This window comes from Zingiber officinale, chromosome 8A (genome assembly GCF_018446385.1).
Source record: "Zingiber officinale cultivar Zhangliang chromosome 8A, Zo_v1.1, whole genome shotgun sequence".
In the NCBI taxonomy this organism is placed as follows: Eukaryota; Viridiplantae; Streptophyta; class Magnoliopsida; order Zingiberales; family Zingiberaceae; genus Zingiber; species Zingiber officinale.
The window spans coordinates 137,145,705-137,166,736 of record NC_056000.1 but is presented as its reverse complement, the minus strand read 5'-3'; the positions used below and the strand labels follow the sequence as shown (position 1 = coordinate 137,166,736).

The 21,032-nt window shown below is 36.2% G+C and overlaps 2 protein-coding genes across 2 annotated transcripts; one reads left to right on the top strand and one right to left on the bottom strand.

Moving 5' to 3' along the window:
• Positions 1 to 243: 243 nt before the first annotated feature.
• Positions 244 to 3,030, top strand: LOC122010384 (pentatricopeptide repeat-containing protein At1g26900, mitochondrial-like). The gene has a single exon (XM_042566898.1). It carries the CDS (start codon positions 1,222 to 1,224, stop codon positions 2,935 to 2,937), a length of 1,716 nt encoding a protein of 571 aa, XP_042422832.1. The 5' UTR covers positions 244 to 1,221; the 3' UTR covers positions 2,938 to 3,030.
• A 3,560-nt stretch (positions 3,031 to 6,590) lies between these two features.
• On the bottom strand, positions 6,591 to 20,674 carry LOC122011322 (transcription factor BHLH062-like). Its single transcript, XM_042567709.1, has 5 exons — positions 20,401 to 20,674; positions 20,120 to 20,207; positions 9,119 to 9,237; positions 8,085 to 8,212; positions 6,591 to 7,441 (listed from the first exon to the last, which is right to left on the bottom strand). The coding sequence occupies exons 1-5, from the start codon at positions 20,672 to 20,674 to the stop codon at positions 7,013 to 7,015; spliced, it is 1,038 nt and encodes a 345-aa protein (XP_042423643.1). The 3' UTR covers positions 6,591 to 7,012.
• Positions 20,675 to 21,032: the final 358 nt, after the last annotated feature.

Sequence of the window (21,032 nt, the reverse complement as noted above, 5' to 3'; positions counted from 1 at the left end):
ATTCAAGTGCTCTATAAAGAAAGATTATACCAAAACTTAAAGATTTGCAGAGTCGTAAGATCATCTTTGAAGCAACGCGCAAGAGAAAGATCGTAAAAGTGAGTTGTAATTGAACAGCTACTTGAACCAATCTTTTATAGACTATTGAAGGCGCTTCCAACTGTAGAAGTTATCTCCAAAGCCTCGGACTCGCTAACCTTCACATTCTGCGAAGTTCATCCATTTGAATGCGCCTTCAAGGCACTCGAAGGCGCCTTCGCTCCCAGCTCCAAGGCGCCTTCAGCTGCTTAGAAGGCGCCTCCAGCTACTTAGAAGGCGCCTCCACACCCTCCTACGTGAAGCCTTTGACCAAGGTGCTCAAGGCGCCTTTAGCACTATGGGAGGCGTTTTGAGCACTGTTCATCCGAAATCAATTTGTGTGTTTCAACTTCTGCAAAACACGTTAGTCCAAATACACAACGATACCCTGCGAAACAGAGTTGATACAATAAATAATATGGTAATAAAATGTTTGATAGTCTCCAGACTGCCCGATTTTAATTTTCGGATTTCTTGAAAATCCTAGGTCGAACCAATATTTACTGTTTTCTCAACGGGGAATGTATCATCACCTACTCCTCTTAGGAGAATTAATCTTTTGCTAGATCGGTCCTCCAGACTGTATGGACTTTTGCTCAACGTCTGAGACATCAAGACTTTCTGTTGGGCGTCCGATCTTCGATCCATCCAGTCTTCCGCCTTGTGTCCACGACCCTCAGGACTTTCACCTAGTGTCTTCGACCCTAGGATTTTCACCGAGCGTCTTCAATCCTAGGATTTCGTCCAACGTCCTCGACCCGCCAAGACTTTGCCCAATCCCCAGGACCAGGACTTCGTTGTCTAATCGCAGTTAGGACTTTCCACCTGTATAACCTCAATTAGGATTTTCTTTTACCTAACATCACTTAGGACTTCCCTGCACACTTAGTTCAATTTATTAGAATAATAATAATCCTTAACTTATAACACTTTACTATTATTAAAATTTAAATTTGATCGTCTGATGCTTCCTACACTAAGACCCATCTCTTAATTTGGAACGTCCTTTTGATTATTTTTTTCCAATGTTTTTTTTTAAATAAATAAATACAATTTTGAAAATGTCGAATTATTCGGTGCGTATAATCGATCAAATTTTGAAGGATCAACGTCGTCAATCAATTGATTAATACTAGTTGTTAGATGCCGGCGCCATCCAACTTCATCGACGCCGCCCATCGCTTCCCTCTCCTCTCGCGCCTTCTCCGCACTTCCCGCCTGACGCCCTTGCAGCTCCGGCAGGCCCACGCCTGCATGCTCAAGACCGGCCTCCACCTCCTCCCCTTCCCCGTCAGCAAGCTCCTCGCCGCCGCATCCTCCCTCGCCGAACCCGCCTACGCCCGCTCCATCTTCGACTGCATCGCCTCCCCCTGCCTTTTCCATCACACTGCAGTCCTTCGGAGCCTCTCCTCCGCCCCCGGCGCTCGCTCCGTGGTCGACGCCGTCGCCCTCTTCCGCTCCCTCCACGCCTCCCCCGGCCTGGCGCTGAACCAGTTCGCTTTCATTCCCACCCTCAAGGTTCTCGCCCAAGGCCTCCGCCTCCAGCTCGGGAGGCAGCTCCACGCCCTGGCGCTCAAACTCGGCTTTCTCCTCTACGTCAACGTCAGGAACACCTTGATCCATCTCTACTGCCGCTGCGGCCGTGTTTCCGACGACGGACTCTATCTGTTCGACGAAATGCCCCTTCGAAATGACGCCGTCTCCTGGAGCGCGTTGATGAGTGGATACCTGCAGCAGTCGGAGCCCGAGAAGGTGGTCGCTTTGTTCCTCGATATGCATCGCTGCTTCTCGGAGATCAACGCGGCGGCGCTGGTGAACACTTTCTCAGCCTTGGTGGATTTATCTTGTTGCTCGGGTGGCGAAACGCTTCACGCCTACTGCGTCAAGTCTAGCTTCGACTCCAACTTGAACGTAGCTACCGCCATCGCAGACATGTACGCGAAATCCAAGCGCATTGACTCCGCGGCGAAGGTGTTCGACGCAGTGAAGAGAAAAGACTTGGTCTTGTACAATTGCATCGTCGCCGGCTACGCCAAAGCCGGAGCCATCGAAGAAGCCTTCGCGGTAGTCGCAAAGATGAAGGACGAGGGAATCAAACCGGCGTCGTCAACATTCGCCGGTCTGCTCGAAGCCTGCGCGTCGTCCGGCGCACTCATGGTCGGCCGGCGCATCCACGAGCGCATAGAGACCGAGAAGGTGACGCTGGATGCTGTCCTCGGGACCGCTTTGGTCGATATGTACTCGAAGACCGGCTGCCTCGACGAGGCCCTCGAGGTGTTCGCCAAAATGTCTGAGAGAGACGTCCAAGCCTGGACGGCGATGATCATGGGCCTCGGAGTTAACGGCCGGGCAGAAGAGGCGCTGGAGCTGTTCGGCGAGATGGAAGCGAGCGGCGCGGAACCCAACGCGGTCACCTTCTTGTCGGTGCTCAGCGCGTGTGGCCATGGAGGACTGGTGGAGGCAGGGAAGCAATGCTTGGAGAGAATGGTGGGGAGATACGGGCTCGTACCGGGAAAGGAACACTATGGATGTTTGATCGATCTGTTCGGGCGCGCGGGGATGTTGGAGGAAGCTTACGAGCTGATCGAGAGGTTGCCGGTGGTCAGAGGATGCGCCTTGGCGTGGCAGTCTCTGCTTGCGGGCTGCAGGATTCATGGAAACGTGGAGGTTGGAGAATTGGCGCAGAAGAATTTGGCGGCGCTGGGCGACGAACACCCGAGCAACGTGATACTCCTTTCCGGCGCCTACGCGGTGGCAGGGAGACGGGTGGATGCTACGCTGCTGGAATCGACGGCAGGGGAGCCGGTGGAGAAAAAGGAAGCTGGGCTCAGCACAATTGCCATGGATTCCTATTATTGAAAAGGAAAGTGTTACAATATACATTTTTGATCAACATTAAGTGTTAAAATTAATTTATTTAAATTTATTTATTAAAAATTAAACAAAGTTTAAGCCGAGCTTGATTTTTTTTTTTTTGTCAAGTATAATTAACTGGATTGTTATTCTTATAAATTAGGTTAAATATTATTTACTTACAGCTGCTTTCTCAAATGACTCATTTTGTCCTTTTCATTTTAAATATCAAAACATACTTCTTGATTAATGTGAACATGGATTGATTGCAACAATTTGATCTATCTTGACTTATTTTAAATTACATCATTTGATAACTTGCTTGGAAGATTTTCCATTATCAAAATATGTGATTACTAATTTTTGGAATAGTGATTAGCGCGTGAGGAAGATATTACCTTGGTTATATCAAGATTCAAATCCCAAATCTCATGATGATAACATCTTTCATGTACTAGTCACTAGACCGTCCCAAAGGAACAAAACTGTAAGCATAACTAATTAGGAACATAGTCGCTTGCTAGTGGATCCAATTGACATATCATTAGAAAAAATAATATAATAATAAGTAAAGTTGTAGAATCAAGGGAGCATTTGAAGATGGGTGAAATATAGATTGCATAATCAATATGTCTGGTCTAGGGTTGTAAACAAGTGAAATAAGCTGTTTAAGTTTTAAGTTTCCTTGGTAAGATAAATAAGTCATATTAAGCTAAGCTTAAAATGAGTCAAGCTGCTAAAATGATTATTTAAATTTGGCTTGATTTTTTTTATCATACTTGAGTTTAGTTACTTGAGTTTGATTAATTTAAATGTTATCAAACTCTTATTTTGAACTTATTTAATTGTTTGAAATTTATATATTTTTAAATTTATTTGATTGATTAATAAGTTTGATATTATAAAATCTATTTGTTTGTTTTAAGATTTTCATGGTTTATTTACAAGTTTGATAAGAGACTTTTTAAGTAACATAAAAAATGGACAGTTCATATTTTTTTTCACAAACAGTTCATAATCTTTATTTATAAACATTAATAAATTGAACACATATATGTTCAAGATTATTTATTTAGTTTAATAAATTATTCAAGCTTACTTATTTAATTTACTTAATGAATATTGAACAGACACAAATATTTGATTCATTTACGGTCTTAGTTTTGTCTCTTATACTCTTGGTTCAATCCTTCAAGCTCTTTTTGTAAAGTTAGTTGTTGTAAGAAGCATCTCAACCTTTAAAAGTTATTTGCAAAGAAGATAAATGTTGATGCAATTGTAAAACTTTATGATAAAGACCCATGATGTTTGACAAATAGTTTAAATGAGGATCATATGTGTGTTTGATATGTGTATAAAGTTATGCAAGAGTTATCAAGATACACCTGAAGACTTGTGTCGCTAAAGTTATTGATCAATGGCTTGAGGTTCATGGAAATGGGAGAAGGCATGGGGCATGGGGCATGGGACGGTCAAAGGACCGCAAGGGCAGCGGAGCTGGAAGAGGCGAACTACATAGGTGAAATGTGAAAGATGATATGCGGAGTGAGTCAAGGGCTTACGTGCATCCGATGGACAAATCACCTAAGGTAATGATCTTGAAGCAAGGCAAAACTCCATGGTGAGATGAAAGTTGAGAGATACCTTGGGAAGACTATATCTCAACTTAGACAAACTTAACCTTTAGAATGGCCATAGTTGGTGATCTAGTTAGCTGAAGAGTTTCTCAATTGACTCGTGGTTGAGTCAAACAAGGGGTCGACTTAAGTGAATTAGCTAGCGAATAAAATATTTTTATTTGTGGTTGAGATTGGAGTTGTCAACCTATGTTATAATTCAATCAACTGATGGTAGCTAAGTCAATATTTTGATTCGTAGTTGAGTGGACAGAACAGTCGATTAATCTGTGATTAGTCGAGTGATAACAGGATTTAGTCCACTAATGCTACACAAAAAAAAGGTAGAGAGAGCCGTTGAGACAACAATAGTTGAGAGAACTAATGGCTATAGCACATCAATCACATCAATTAACTAATGGTGCATTCGGATCAAATATTCAGCGTCAGCCCAACAAAATGATCAAGAATAAGAGAAATTACTGACAAAAGCGATTCACTCGTCCCCAGTGCCTCCATCAATCTGTCCCTAGGTCAACACAGAAGAGGTAAAATCACGAGAGCTACTAGCCCGAACAATGACTAGTGCATTGGGGAGGGCAGGAACCCGGCTACTAGCCGGGATTTGACCTCCAAACCTCATTGTAACAACACTCCATGTACTAACCACTAGTCTATCCCGAAGGGACAAGAATAAGAGAAACTACACGAATGTTATAAAAGGGGTCAAAGAAATATGATTAATCAGACTGGATAATGTTAAGCCTAGGTGATTGGCTCAGTTCTACTAAAATTTTTCACCGACCATCAAGGTAAATCGAGAAATACTTACAGTAGGCAGCCCAAAAACTCAACATCCCCTGATTACAAGTCTCATTTAGAGAAAAAAATCTCCATAAATATGTCGTAATTAGGAATAAAACAATGGGTGCCTTCAAAGAGAAGATTCAAAGGCTAATATTTCAATACCAAATTGTTGATAATCTAAGCCTCATTGTACTCTCCCTTTATATTTGAGCTTTAATTAATCATTTCAAGTGCTTGCAAGAGATTTATCCGTCTCTGAAAATTGTTTGAGAAGAAGAAAGTATAGTAGTACAATCAGTAGTGATCCATCGAAGGATCATACATCATGAAATAAGAACAAGAGTTTCAAACCAAGTTAAATCATTAATTGTTAGCCGTTGTATTTCTTCTTTTATTTAAATTATATTGCATATCTTTCATTAAGTACAATTTGATAGGAATATCACTATTCACCCCTTTCTCTCCTCTAGCTACTCCAACATTACTATACTGGTCCAACAAAGATAGTGAACTTATAGGAGTCACTAATTGAAAAGTTATAGGCTATAGAGTAGAAACAAGGATTCTAAACCACATTACATTGCCTTGTTAGTGTTGATATCCATTGCCTTACTTTATATTTTTATTTTTGCTGCTTAATTGTGATAATATGACCTTACTAAGGTAGTAGTGAGAGTATAAAATTGTATTTGCATGGCAATTGTTATTCATCCCCCTCCCCTACCATAGTCGATTCTTACCTACAACTTCTCCGCTTTCAGGAAGGGGAAAAGATAGTAAAGTGCAAGGGTTGACTCACCTTACAAAACATGATGTATAGTTAAAACTTGAGAGTTTGAAACCATATAAAAGAAATCATGTTTCACTAGTTTTCATTGTTGCATATCTTGCCTGTTGTGCAACTAGAATCTAACTAAGCCTGCTCTCAAATTTTCAATGACTTAATTTTAGATTAAGGCTATTCATCCCCCACCCCCTCTAGCCGTCAAATCGATTCTACCATCAAGATGATCCAAACAATCCGCCAAGCCTATCCTATCCTTTCAGCCCATTTAATTCATCTAACTCAAACTAGATGGTCCAACCAAGTCCAACCCACTTGGTTCTCCTACCACACCTGCTCAACCCACACTCATGCTAGCATTCAATCCATCAAATTTATGTTCAAAATTCTAAAATGATATAATATTTATATTTAGAAGGTTGAAAAAGCAGTCAACTTCATCCCATCCGAAATTTGATCATAGTAATAGCATTCAAAGGGGAAAACTCATTTCATAGTATAACTAACATTGCAAATGGTCACGACTAAAAAAAATTAAGAAAAATAGGCAAACTGAGAATTACAATCAATTTCATGTGTCGGATAACCGACGTATAACAATGATGAAATTTTATTCGCTCACTCAATAACAGATCTTTGCTCTTGGAAACCAGGCTGAAACTATTCAAGAGAAATGGGTAAAGCATGAATTTATTTCTTCATAACAGAATATATATATGATTCAAGCTAGCTACTTTCCCGCTTGCTCAAGTTTTTACCTAGGTAATATACCGACTAGAATTCTTCTAATGCTTCATTTAGACTCTTAGCATGTGGGGAAAAATTTTGTCAAATTTGTGATGTACAATTCTGAATTCAAGATCAAATTTTAGGCTCATGGTTTATCACATCCTTCCTTGCTAGTGGTGCTTGTACTACTATCGTCATATATCTCTCGTTGTGATGTCTGTGGAAGAGTAGAAAGCAGCTGACCTGACCACAAGTCCAATGGCGCAGGGTATCTAGCATGAGGCCTTGTCACCTGAGGTGGCGGTCCTGGCTGCGTAGATGGTGGTGTTCTTTCCACTGGAAAAAGTTGGAGCTCCTGAACACGGGCAGCTGGATTGGATCCAATAATGAATGGTGGATGCTGCATCGAAAGAACAGTAGTAGTTGGTTGTGGTTGAATCAGGGGATTTGCACTAGGGGTGTCATTCCAGACAGAAACAGACTGTGTTTTCCTCTGTAGTTCATTTTGGAGCAGTGATATTTCAGATTGCAAGGCATTATTCTCATCTTTCAACTCATTCCTCTCCACCGTAACCTGTTATATGTCCCACACCGAAGAAAATTATATACCATCGTGAGATTGAATCATAGAATAGTTATTCCCCTGGCGCACAATCCTAATGCCTAAGTGCCATAAGGTGCAAAGAACTTGACAAGAAGGTCCAGTAAAGGCAACCAAACATCATGATGCAGGCTAAAGTTGTATAATGGCAAATCCATTTAATTCATCAATCAACTAAAGCACATATTATATGCAAAATTGTTTCTAATTATATGCATTGTATAAAAGATTGAAAAGAGCACAAAAACAAAATTATTTTCATCAATCAGTTTACTTCAGCTAATAAAGCATATAAGCCAGCATAAAATTATAGGCCATCTTCTAGCAGAATGCTTTAGAAAAGGTAGCCATCTGTCAGAATCACTGCTGTTATGAAAGATTAATCAGAGTGAACTTTGGGTAACGAGTAATTGTAAAGAAGTTAGCAAGCACGCAACACATAAAAGGAAATAGATTGAGTATGAAAAGAGAATTACTAGAGGTTCCAAATCAATGTAAACTTAATAAATCAATGTGCATATATGGTCTCTGATTATTACTTGTGATGATATTAATTCGAAGTATTGACTTGCAAAGATTAAGAAGAGAAAAATAGATCAGTGAATCAGAAACTCACATAGCGAGATTCAGATAGCAAAGCAGCATTTTCCTTCCCGAGAGAATTTACTTGAGCAAATAGATCACGAAGTACTCGGGTAGTATCTCCTAATATGGAAGCTTTACAATTATTTTGACGATCTGGTTCTGTACATAGACAATAATATGGGAATAAGTTCCTCAAAATTTAAAAAAAAAAATAGTCAAATATTTACATAGATATGTCATTTTGTAGAAAAAATAACATAAAAAAAGATAGAAACAAAGCATTTTTTAGACTAGAAAAGGTATCCCTTGAAATAGACAAACTTCAACCTCATCTGCATGCATAAATACTATCATCAATTTGTTAATAAGAATTGCTCACAATTATACAGAATTTAAACGTGCATTAATCTAGTTTTTACAAGCTCACAACTTCTTTGAGTGTAAGGGAAATTCTTCAAAAGTATTAGGTAGATCCTTTTGGCATACAAAAACAAGGTGATTTCTGAATGAAAAATAACTGCATTCAAATAACACATCTGATCCAGAATTAATAGCACCAACCTTGGATTGTATTTTCCAAATATAAGATATCTTTATAAAGGGCAGCCCGATGCACAAAACTCTTACCAGTGTAGGATCTCAAGGAAGGGTCGGACCACATTGGATCTATTGTACGTAGCTTGCATTTTGCAAGAGGTTGTTTCTGCAACTCGAACCCGTGATCTCAAGGTCACATGACAACAACTTTATCGTTATGTCAATGCTCCCTTTTGAATATAAGATATCTTTATAAGGACATAAAATGTAAACTAAGGATATTTTGATTAAATTTAGAAAATAAAAACTCTAGCCTGGTTACAAACTTATGCTAAAGCATACACAAGAAAGACTTTATATAATGAACGGGAAGTTGGTCTAGGAGAACAATCAACCAGATTTCGCTAATCAAATTTGGCTTCTTGTTTTTTAGTAATCCAGCTATCTAGCTCAACAAATTTGACTTTGTTGTGGTTATGGTGGGTAATAATAAAACCAAGATAATTAAACAAAAGAAGAGACATTTACCAAGCACATGTCCGAGCTCAACAAAGTGTTCATTCAGTTGGTCACGTTTAAGTTTCTCCCTCTCAGCTTTGTGTATCTTCTTTGGAACTCTAGCTAGACCTTTTTTATAAGGAGGAGACCTGCCATATTTATCATGTCAGAATCAGACATATATAAATCAAAGACAACAGAAAGGAAAATGATAGAAAGAATTCACCTAATAGTTCAGTTATTTTCCAACAAAATTCAAACAAAACCACTAGGCAAGTAAATGCAAGTCTTATAATGAAATCAGGATTCCTTTTTAAAATTATTGAAACTTTTAAAGTTGTCTAGGTCATTTAAAATTTTTATTGTTTGTAATATTTTTTTAAAATAGTTAAAAAAAATTAAAAGTTTATTTTTTTTAGAAAAAATTGGGTTTTATTAAGATAAACTAAGACATTATTTTCCGAAAAATGTCTTATTATTATAAGTACATAAAAAGGAGTTAGGATCCAATTTTCTTAGTTAATAAAGAAATTCCCTTTAGATTCTCTGTATAAGATTAAAATTTCTAAGATAGTTATTCTCTTTACTTCAATTTTTTTCCTAATGTTTGTGTGTGATTGTTTATGTGATTCAAAGGTTCAATTTATCAGGAAGTCGAATGCTCCACTCTTGGTGCTAAATTGCACCCTTTGTTCTCCATCATCCTCAAGCTTCGGTGCCACCTTTGTCTATGACTCGTCCCACAATTGCTCTCCTTTGATCACAGCAACCCACTTCCAATGCAAGAAAAAAAAATTGTTACTGTAGGAACAAAAACAATTTTTTTAAAAGAGTTTGTTACCACAACAGTAACAAAAAGAGAAAAAAGGGGTTGTTTGATGAAATAATTTCATCTCAAGGTTGCATGATCTCAATATAATCACATTTCCTCCTTTTAAATTTATCTAGTTGGTTAATTTAATTTATTGCATTTAATTAACTTTCACACAATCTACCATATATCATCACACATATTAGATATACACCCCTAAAAAAATTGTGATATTGTTTCCTATTTCTGCATGTTAGTTTTTAATTTTTTATTATATTCTTTTTCATCTCATTTAATTTATTATATTCTTTTAATTTATAACCATTATTGCTTGTCAATACTTAGATCCATATGATGTGAAGAACAACCCTAATGATCACAAAATATATGAGATACATAGTTTAGGAATCAACAAACCTATACTCATGAAAATGAAGAGCTTAATTTCATGAGAACTAGAACAAACCATTTAATAATTATTTCTACACATAGTTTCATGAATAAATAACATGCAGACTTGTCACCTAATCACATTATCACTTGTCTAGGGAAAAATTAGATAATCGTTGTAACCCAATGCATGTTATGACAAATGCCAAATATAGTTTCTATTTTTTGATTGGTTCAATGATATTGAAAATTATTTTAATTGGCATAGGGTTCCAACAAAGATGTTAGGGTTTACAATAAGACATAGTGTAATTGCATACTAGCTTGTAAAAATAGATCTGTTGTATTATTACTAAATTATGATCCTTGTAACCCATAAATACATGTGGCGCCCATTAGTCTGTTGGTTTACACCATAGTTCATAGGATCATGATCCTATGCAAGATCGATTTAGGGTCAAGATCAGACTGGCAGATTCAGATGGTAAAATCATATAATCCTATCAAAAACCCTTGAAATTTTATGGTTAAATATTATTTTAATTGTACATGATTAATAATTAGAAAGAATGACTAAAAGGGTCATTTGCATATCAATAGATTAATAATTTTGCATACATATGTAATCGTCGACACCATAGATAACACTACTACCAATACAAGTTTAAATTAACTAGTAATTTAACTACCAATATAGCATAATAGTACTCAATAATATTTATACTTTCACATCACAAAATGAAAGACTATAAAAAACACTTTAGGGTCCGGTCCTCTGGGCCAAAAAAAAAGGGCTACAAGATGGCTTAGTTTAAAGGTCAACAAAGCAACCCCCTAATAAAAAATACATAAAATCATTTGTAACATAGGACCATACTGATTCTATCGATCCTAAGCGATCCCAATGATTCTGCTCCAACTCCACCGCAAAAGACCATTCCAAACAATCCAGGAGCAATTTGGTACTTCTGGATTGTGCAATCTTATGATCTGGATCGCGATTTTGCAAACCATGGTTTACACCATTAGTCAACTAATCCTCTTGAGTTGTTATATGATCCATTCATTCGGCTTATTGAAATAATCTTCATGTAAAGCATCAATCAACTGCTCATTAGCATCAATTCATTATTCTTGATCAACTTGGACCGTTTTCCTCGGATCATGATCGTTCCCTTTGGTGATTGCATCATCTATACTACACCATTAACAACTTATAGGCATGACAAGTTGACTAGTCTCTTGAACCAACCATTCAATCAGCTAAAAGACTTCTTCAACTGACAGGTATGTTGACTATGACCACTGAGTTGGGATAAATTGTGCGCTACCCTAGCTTGAGTACATTTGCTCTCAACTCTTAACTCACTATACAGTTGTCATTGCCACCGGGACCTCCCATAAGCTTTTTATCTCTAGGATGCATCGAGCCCTCGGCTCTCCCTATGCCATCATTTATGTCTCTCGGTCATCTCCCATCAAGCTTCTCGCCGCTTGGATGCACCAAGCCCTTGACTCTCCCTATGCCATCATTTATGCTTCACTTACATAGTCCAATTTTAATAATCTCCGTTAAGCTTCTCGTCTCTCAGATGCAATGAGCCCTCGACTCTCTTACAGTGTCATTCTTCACTCTCACTTACATAGTCCCTTATTGAGACACAGCTACACTCTAATGTTCCCCATTCTATGTTCCCTTGAATATCTCATACCACCATTCTCTAATCTCAATGGACCTTAATCCATTGAGTAACCATAAACTTGGTTGCACCAAGTCATCTCCACATGTGTATTCACCAAGTCCAAGTCTCTGCACACCCATACACATCATTATAAAGCAAAGAAAGACCTAACTTGAACCTTTTGCCTAAATATCAAAACCCAAGGTTGCACCAGACCATTTGGAGTCAATCACATCACAATCTCACCCTTTTTATATTTAACAATACCAACGAAATTCGATGAGTACAAAATGAGCCCTAAACCTATGCTCTTCCTTCACCTAAGCTCCCCTAGCACCAAGAATTTCAAAAATACCAACATCCTTCTTCCCCATCTTAAAACTTTGCCAACCAGAAGAATAATATGTCTCCTAATTTAAGCCATATCCTTCTCCCCTTTGACAACATTAAACTGATTGACACAATGATAATCTGGGGTTTTTTACTTAAAATTGGATGTTTCTTTGAATCAGTTGACTCATGCACTGTGACAGTCAACAAATCATAGTTGTCAATTAGTCTAATGATAAACTAGCAATCAACTGGACTTCAGAAAGGAGCTCCACTACACTTATTCAAAAATTATAAATGCCAATTTAAACTAGAAAATTAATTTTACTTGAAAAAACATTTATTTTTCCGACCAAATTTTTTCAAAGGTTACAAAAAAAAAATGTTCATACATTTCTTAATGCAACTGTTTTGAATTCTTCAATTTTGAAAAAAAAAAAACTAATTGTTTACAAAAACTTTAAGATAGTAATTTATTCAATTTTCAAAACAGATGATCATACATACATTGGTCAATGATGACTATAGTTCAACAAATAATGTAAAGCATAAATATCCTAACATATCACTATGTGCCTAGGTTCTTTAGAACAAAATCCGAGTTTTTCCAGTAGTTTTATGAGATGTGAAAGTATAGGTATTCCTACATACCTATGCAATCATGCAATGTTACCCAAAGCTAAAATACCAAGTCAACCAAGTAGTTCATGATGGTTGACAATCCTAAGATACTCTAAGGGTTATTGATGGATTTTGGAACTTAAAATAAATTAGAGTAAACTAAACTGAGTAAAAGAATTTTATACATACCTTATCATGGATTGCCCCAAATTTATCCTTAGGTTCCCATATCCTAATTCTTCTATGCTAGAATTTGTCTTTTGATTCCAATGATCGTACTCAAATTATTTGAAAATTTTTGGCAGCTTTTAGATTTTTTACTTGTTCCCTTAGTTCTGTGTTCAATCTCTAATTTTTCAAATCAACATTGGGATGATGAATTTTCTAGTCTTCCTTCTTAATATTCCTACACATTACTTTTATTGCAAATTTTATTTCTAAGTTTGCAAATCTAAAATCAATGAAAAAATGGCATTAAATAATTCTTCATAGAATAATTTCTTTACCCCCGTCTAACTCATAGGGTGTAGCTTTCCCTTCACTAAGGCTCCCATGGCTTTCATTTTTAGATGCAATGCAAACTTTATCATTAAATGTCAGAAAGGCAATGTTTGCCCGATAGTTACTTTCGTATTTTGATGAGAAGGTTGTGTCATCCCATGTGACTTTTAAATTACTCCTTTGAGCTTTTGCTCGGTTTTTTTTTTTCCTTTTTCTTTATTTTTCTACTTATTTTTTCTTAATTATGAGCATTGATCCTTCATATGCCCTTCTTCATTGCAATATTGAAATATTTACTCTTCTGTTGGCCTTTTTTTAGCATTCTCTTGACATTTTTCCACTTAAAATTACTTTCAATAAACTTTTCTCATTTTCCTTGCAAAAAAAAGTTTCTTCATTATTGTCCATGGAAGAAAATTCTAATAAAGAACCCCTTTCATCTTCCCTTTGTCCTCTTGTGTTGCTATAAGAGCTAAATTATCTCTCTTGAAACTTTCTTCTTTTTTTTTTGCCAACCCTGTAAGTGTAGACTCGTGTAATTTCATGGTAGAAAAGAATTATGTAAACTAGTTACCTCAAAGTCCTTTAGCATATAAAAAGGATATACCATGGAGACTAATTGAGCCATCTTCGAGAATGCATTTATAGCACTCTTTAACATATCTTGGTTAGACATTATTTCCCTGATACTTACCAATCCATTGATCAATTATTTTAGTCAGGCATGGAGCTTCTCCAAGGATTCTATTTCAGGTACTTTATGTGATTTTTTATAAGATCCCGTTTGTCAAGTGTGCCTCCGAAGTGCTTTCATACAACTCTACTAATTAAGCTTTGCAATTTACCATATGTTCATTTATTTGTTTCTTGATCCATTAGTGTTCCTCTAGATCATCTACATCTATGTCCATGGACATCTCAAACCTGTATTTTATGATTAGCATTAATTCAAAATCAGTTTTAAAGAATGCCTTCATTTTGCACTCCACATGCAAAATGTCCCTTTGAATTTAAGTAGATGAATGTTTCATCCGACCATCCCTTTTGATGTTTTTCTAGGTGGATTCAAAATCAGTTTTAAAGAATGCCTTCATTTTGCACTCCACATGCAAAATGTCCCATTGAATTTAAGTAGATGAATGTTTTATCTGACCATCCCTTTTGATGTTTTTCTAGGTGGTTAATTGTAGAAAAGAAAACTTGGCTATAATACCACTTGTTGGAGTAAGTAAATTAAAAGGACGGTCGGTAAAGGAGGGTGAATACCGTTCGTATGCTTGCAAGTCAAAAATCCAATTTACTCTTGTTGCGATCTTAGCAAGGTCACATAAAATGTCAGTAGCGAAAATTAAACAAAAGCTCAAACACATACACGTTGCAAACACATGTTTTAACATGGTATACATCCCTCAAACTCCTACTCCATATCCTATTAACATTTTGGTGGATCACTTCCAGAATCTTCTATACTTTCTCCTTCACGCTGGCACTAGAGGTGGGGAAACCTCTTACAAGATGTTCACAAAATTCACACAAGAGAGTTGCAATAGAGGTGTTAGGGTCTACAATAAGGTTTAATGAAATAACAAGATATTAGCGTGTAAAAGTAGATCTATTATAGTGTTAATTCATGGCCTTTAGAACCTATTACATAGTCATTTCCTTGAAATGAATCTTTGACAAGATCTTGTTGTTGGCGCACCGATCAGTTGAATGATCCTCTCAAGTCGTTATCTGATCCATCTGGTATGCCTTGTTAAAATCATATTCCTGTAGTATCAGTCAACTACTCAGTAGCATCAATAGACTGGTCTTGATCAACTTGGATCATTTCCTTTGGATCACGACCATTTCCTTTAGCGTCTATATCATTCATGCTCTGTACTGCTCATAGGTCTCAGTAGACTAAACCATTACAAATTGACTAGTCTCCAAAATAGATCATTTTATTCATTGCTCGAGTTGACTACCCAGTTGATTCAACCTCCAACCGACTGAAGAACCCCTTCAGTCGACTAGTATATTAACTACAACCAATTTAATGACCAAGTCCGTATAAATTTAGTACTACCTTCACCCAAACACATTTTCTTTCAACTCTTAGCTCACCATATATTTGTTTTCGCCACCTGGTTATCTCTCATCTAGCTTCTTATCCCTTAGATGCACCGAACACTCGGTTCTCTCCTTGTGTCATCCTTAACGCTTCTCACATAGTCCGACTCTCAGATATTTCCTATCAAACTTCTCATCTCTTAGATGCATGGAGCCCGGGGCTCTCTCCCTATTCCATCCTTCATACTTCTTCACTTATGTAGACTACCTTTTAGCCATCTCTCGATAAGTTTCTCATTCCTTCGATGCATCGAGCCCACAGCTCTCTTCCTATGTCATCCTTCAAGCGCTACTTATGTAGTTTGTTTAATGCTCCTCGTCTTGCAGATTTTTGGATGTGTTATACTACCCTTCTATGTTCTCAATGGACCTTGAGCCATCAGGTAACCACGACCTTGGCCGCGCCGAGTAGTGCCCATGTATGTATTCACCAAGTCTTTACACACTCAAATATACATCAAATTAAAAAACAAAGTAAAACATAATTTAAGTAATTGGGTAAATTTGCATGCAGTCCCCAATCATAAACTCAACTTTGCATGCAATTCCCATTGACCAAAATTTTTATTTCCACTCCCTAATCCAAAATAATAGACACTAATTTACCTAATTGTCTTTGATATTTTCAGGTATAAAAAGTCCAAAAATGAGTATAATTTTTCTTAAATTCAGCACATTAAACTAGAATTCAGTATATTTTCTATCAAATTGAGCATGACTCTTTTTCCACTTTAATTAGATGAAAAATATACTAAATTTTCTTTAAATGATACTCAATTAGATAGAAAATATACTAGATTTTTTTTTAATTGTGCTGAATTTAGAAGGAATTATATTAAGTAGGAAAAAAAGTCATGTTCAATTTGATAGAAAATATACTGAAATCTAGTTTAAAGTGTCGAATTTAAGAGGAATTATATTTATTTTTAGATTTTTTATACCTAAAAAAATATGAGGGGCCAATTTTGATAGAAATATACTGGATTCTTATTTTAAGTGTTGAATTTTGATAGAAATATACTGGATCCTAGTTTAAAGTGCTGAATTTAAGAGGAATTATACTCATTTTTGGACTTTTTGTACCTAAAAAATCTAAAGGGCAATTAGGTAATGATATTTGCATGAGGGAGTTGAAGCAAATAAATCTTTGCATGCAGGGAGTGAAAACAAAGCTTTTTAGACATAGGGACTGCATGCAAAGTTAAAGTTATGATTGGGGATTTTTCTCTAATTTACCGATAATTTAAACTCTTTTCCCAAATATCAAAACCCAAGATTACATTGAACCACTTAAAGGTCGATCGCACCATCAAAAACTAGAGAAAATAAATTAGTAATGCATGATACAACTTAAATATTTGCAAATCTCTTGGCATAATTACATCCATAATTATTTATGACCTTAATGCTCATTAGAGTTTGTTTCATTATTTACTTCCATCCACCAACCAATTATTGCTACCAATATTAGGAATAAAATTGTATTGACTAATGATTATCATAAAAAAAAAACTGATATGGTTAAATTTTGATGAGGTCCAACCCATGATGAAGCCCAATATGACCCTTCATCAAAGGGGCATAACTTTTGACTCGGGGCTCGGAATCAGACTCTGTCAGTGGTCACGCGTACAGAATTCGAAAATCTACATTTGTTATCGACGAAACCGTAACCGCCAAATTTCAGTCCCAAATTCCACCATTAAACCATTTTCGGAGATTTTTTTGGTAATTTTTGTTTTTAGGGTATTTAGGGTAATTTTGATATTCCTGGTATTTATAGGATAGGATTTGTCTTGATCCGCGTCATATTTTGAGTTAAGATCGTTTAGTTATCTACTTTCCTTTCAGGTAAAAGATTTATTTCTTTTCTTTACAAAATTGAAATTAAGATATGTGAATTGTAATTTCTTTTCTTTATTTGGGTTTTAGGTTGTGGTCGATATAAGAGTCATGTTTAGATATTGAAAAATTATTCTTTATTCATAATAAAATTTCTTATTAGGGTAAAACTCAGAGAGCGGTGTATTTCTCTTCGTTTTAGGAGGATCCTCTTCTTGTTTTCTCCTTAATCTCCTTTCTCAATAGCCCGCAGGATAATCGTCATCCTGCCCGGCGTCAACTTTCATATTACATTTAGAAATTTAAATTTTTCTCATAACATTCATATCTATCATATCTACTTTATTAGTCATATTGTGAGAAAATTTGATTGCAATGTTTTTATTTTTCTTTACAACTAATTTGAAAAACTAATCTAAACACAAGTTTAATATTTAAATCAGAGGATATGTTAATTTGTTAGGAGAAATTCAAGCACCTATTTGGTATATTAACTTTGTTATAGGTTGTATGAATTCACTATCACCACCTTCATGTACCATGATTCTAATGAAGACCTAACAAAATTCTCACCCTGTAACAAAGTGACATGTTTTCTTATTCATTGAAAGGGTAACCAAAAACGAATATCACAAAGACAACATAAAAAAAAAAAAAAAAACAAAGCACATTGATTTCTTACCTATTGGAAGGGATGTCCTAGAAAAAATAATAACGAACCATTGCTAGACAAAGTTAGTGAAGTAGTTGTTTCCTATGATTGGAAGCAACAAACCAAGAGAGGAACTACAATTCACCAAAAAGTAAATTCTCCTCAGTGGGAGGGAATAACATATTCAGGGTTTTTAAATCCAATTTTAAATTATTGAAAATTTTAAAGTTGTTTAAGTCATTTAAAATGTGAATAGTTTGTTCTAGGAAAATAGTTTGAGAATTTTATAATTTTATTTCTTTTAGAAAAATCAATTAGGTTTTTTATTGGGAAAATCTAAGTCATTATATTACGAAGAATGAGTCTTATTTTTATAGAAAGAAGTTAGGATCACATGTATGAGTACACTTTTTCAATTAATAAAGTCCCCTTACAATTGTTTGTGTGAGATCAGAATTTCTCCATGTGAGATACTTATCCAGATTTACTTCAATTTGATTTATGGTAATCATATTAACACAATGGTTTTCCTAGAAAAGTCTCAAGTCAAAAATCTAGCAACACAAAAATAAGTTGGTACAAAATAGAATTAATTTTCCTGGATAGGAACAAAGAAGGTGAACAAAAGTACAGAGCTCTAATACTCGACAGTATGATCATTTGACCAGCTTAAAAAATTTTCATCACAATATATAGAATCAGAATTAATCTAATTTATGGTTCATAGCATAACATAATGCATATTAGTTTGGTAAAACATACAAAAACAGCGCATATATTTCAAATGGTAAACTTTCGTAATGTCCAAGTACAAAAATTGAGGAAGTGGTTACTTAATGCAAATACAAATAATATGTGCCCTGCAAAACTATTGAAGAACCAGAACTGTCAACTTTTAGTCCAGGTCAAATGTCCCAAACATTACATAGAGCAAAAGGAAGACAACAAATAAAAAGAACACATGTGCTTTCCTACTTGAGGTATAGCATTAATCCAATCAGCATCCAATTGGCTAAGAAAATACTTGAGAAATATATTAGCCCTAGAAAAGAAGGTATAGCTGAGAAACCAATAGTCACAGGAAGAAGGGCGACACATGGGTTTCAAGTTATAATCAAGAAGCACTATTCTATGAGCTTATGAACAAAATATGAACCTCAAAATATAAAAGGACAAAGATTAAAGTGACAGGAAATAAAAACTGAAGCCATCATAAAAATTCAAAGTGGGAAAGAGTAAAGAAAAGATAATAAGATCGAGGAAAACAGAAATCTGATCAAGAGGATTCAGCAATTTTGGCATGACAAATCCTTTTGCTACATAGCAACAATTTGAACTTGGTCAATTGAAACTAGTCACAAAATGCTAATTAATCAGCTTTTGCATGCACGGCCTATATTATCAGCATGAGATTATACAAGTTGCAAGCAGTTAGGTCTAATTAAACTCATTCAGTCAAGGATCAGAAACTCAAGTTTATACTGGCTTATATCTTATTCGGCATGCATATGCTATACCTATTCCCTGAATAGGTTTATTTTATTTTATTTTTAACAGGAAGATGCATGATAATGACATTGTGAAGCTAATCGCATTCGCCTTACAATCTGACTCATCTCAGCAGATGATGCAGTTCTTGAATTTTGACAAATCAAGATCAGACATCCACCAATTGAAAAGGTCAATAAGTTCACTAACTAATATTTAAAACCAAATACTGCCTCCATAACCAAACTTGTCCAGTCACTGCATCCAGCAAAAGGAATGTCTAATGTGGTCCAGAGTGTAGTGAGTTAGTATACACAGTATCTTCAGATAACAGACTAAATGTTTTCAAAAAAATGACCAATCAACATGAACATATATACTATTCCATTATCCATTACTTTTCACTCGGGACAAAAGGCAAATCAGTAAGATAAATTTCGATGCACTGCCAGATGAGATAGTGAGCCAACATATATTACTCTAAAGCGCCTACTATTAAACAAATTCTAATGTAGGAAAAAGGAAATATATATATATAAAAAAAATCTTGAAAGAACAGATGAAAAACAGTGATAAAGGGAAATAGCAAATGAACGAACCCTTGTGACTCTACTGCAACAACATTCGACTCATTACCCGTAGTAGGAATATTTTCCGAGACCATCCTCCGGGATGCTTTCCCCGATACTGCGAAATTATTACTTCCAGTCAGATCATATAACCATGATAAAAAAATAAAAATAAAATAAAAAAATCAGTGCAACAAGGGTTGCAATCGGTTAAATTGCTTGACCCAACCTTACAGATCAAATCAAAACCCAACGAGAAACAGAAGAGTTGGGCGAGAATAGATTAAAGAGAGAGCGGCATCCGGGATCACCTCGGCGGCCTGGGGAGAGGAGGATGGGTTGAATTGCCGTCGCCGGAGTGGATTTGGATTGGGATTTAGGGTGGCAAATGGCCGTCGTTGGGTGAGAGAGAGAGAGAGGAGATTTTATAGCGAAGTTGGGGCGAAGGGCGGAAGAGAAGACTTGGGGAAGACGAATCAAGTATCCACACGGACTCGCGTGTGGCGAGCACCCTCCCACTTTTCCTTTATTACGCGTTCTTGCCCCCGACGTCAGCAAGTGCCAGCGGTCCCCAGAAAAAGCCATTATTAGATAAATTGGGCAATTATTAGTTATCCGTTATTCGCTCCTCCCAGTAAAATAATTGTCTTCGAGGACACTATTAGATGAAATTATTAGATAAAATGGGCAATTATTGATATTAAAAATTGGAGAATTCATAGTTCATCTTAGGATAAATTTTTTTTATATAAAGTGATTGGTCCTGTTCGAAAGCTAAGAAGACGATTAGTTGGGAATATGACTCTGTGGTTGACTGGATGAAGACTCCATGTTGTCCTGCAACACAAGGAGTGTCAGTGTAGAACTAGAGGAGGAGTCCTCGACGTTGATCCTCAGATGCTCAAGTCAGTACTCGGTTCAATAGAAAAGAATAGAACAACAA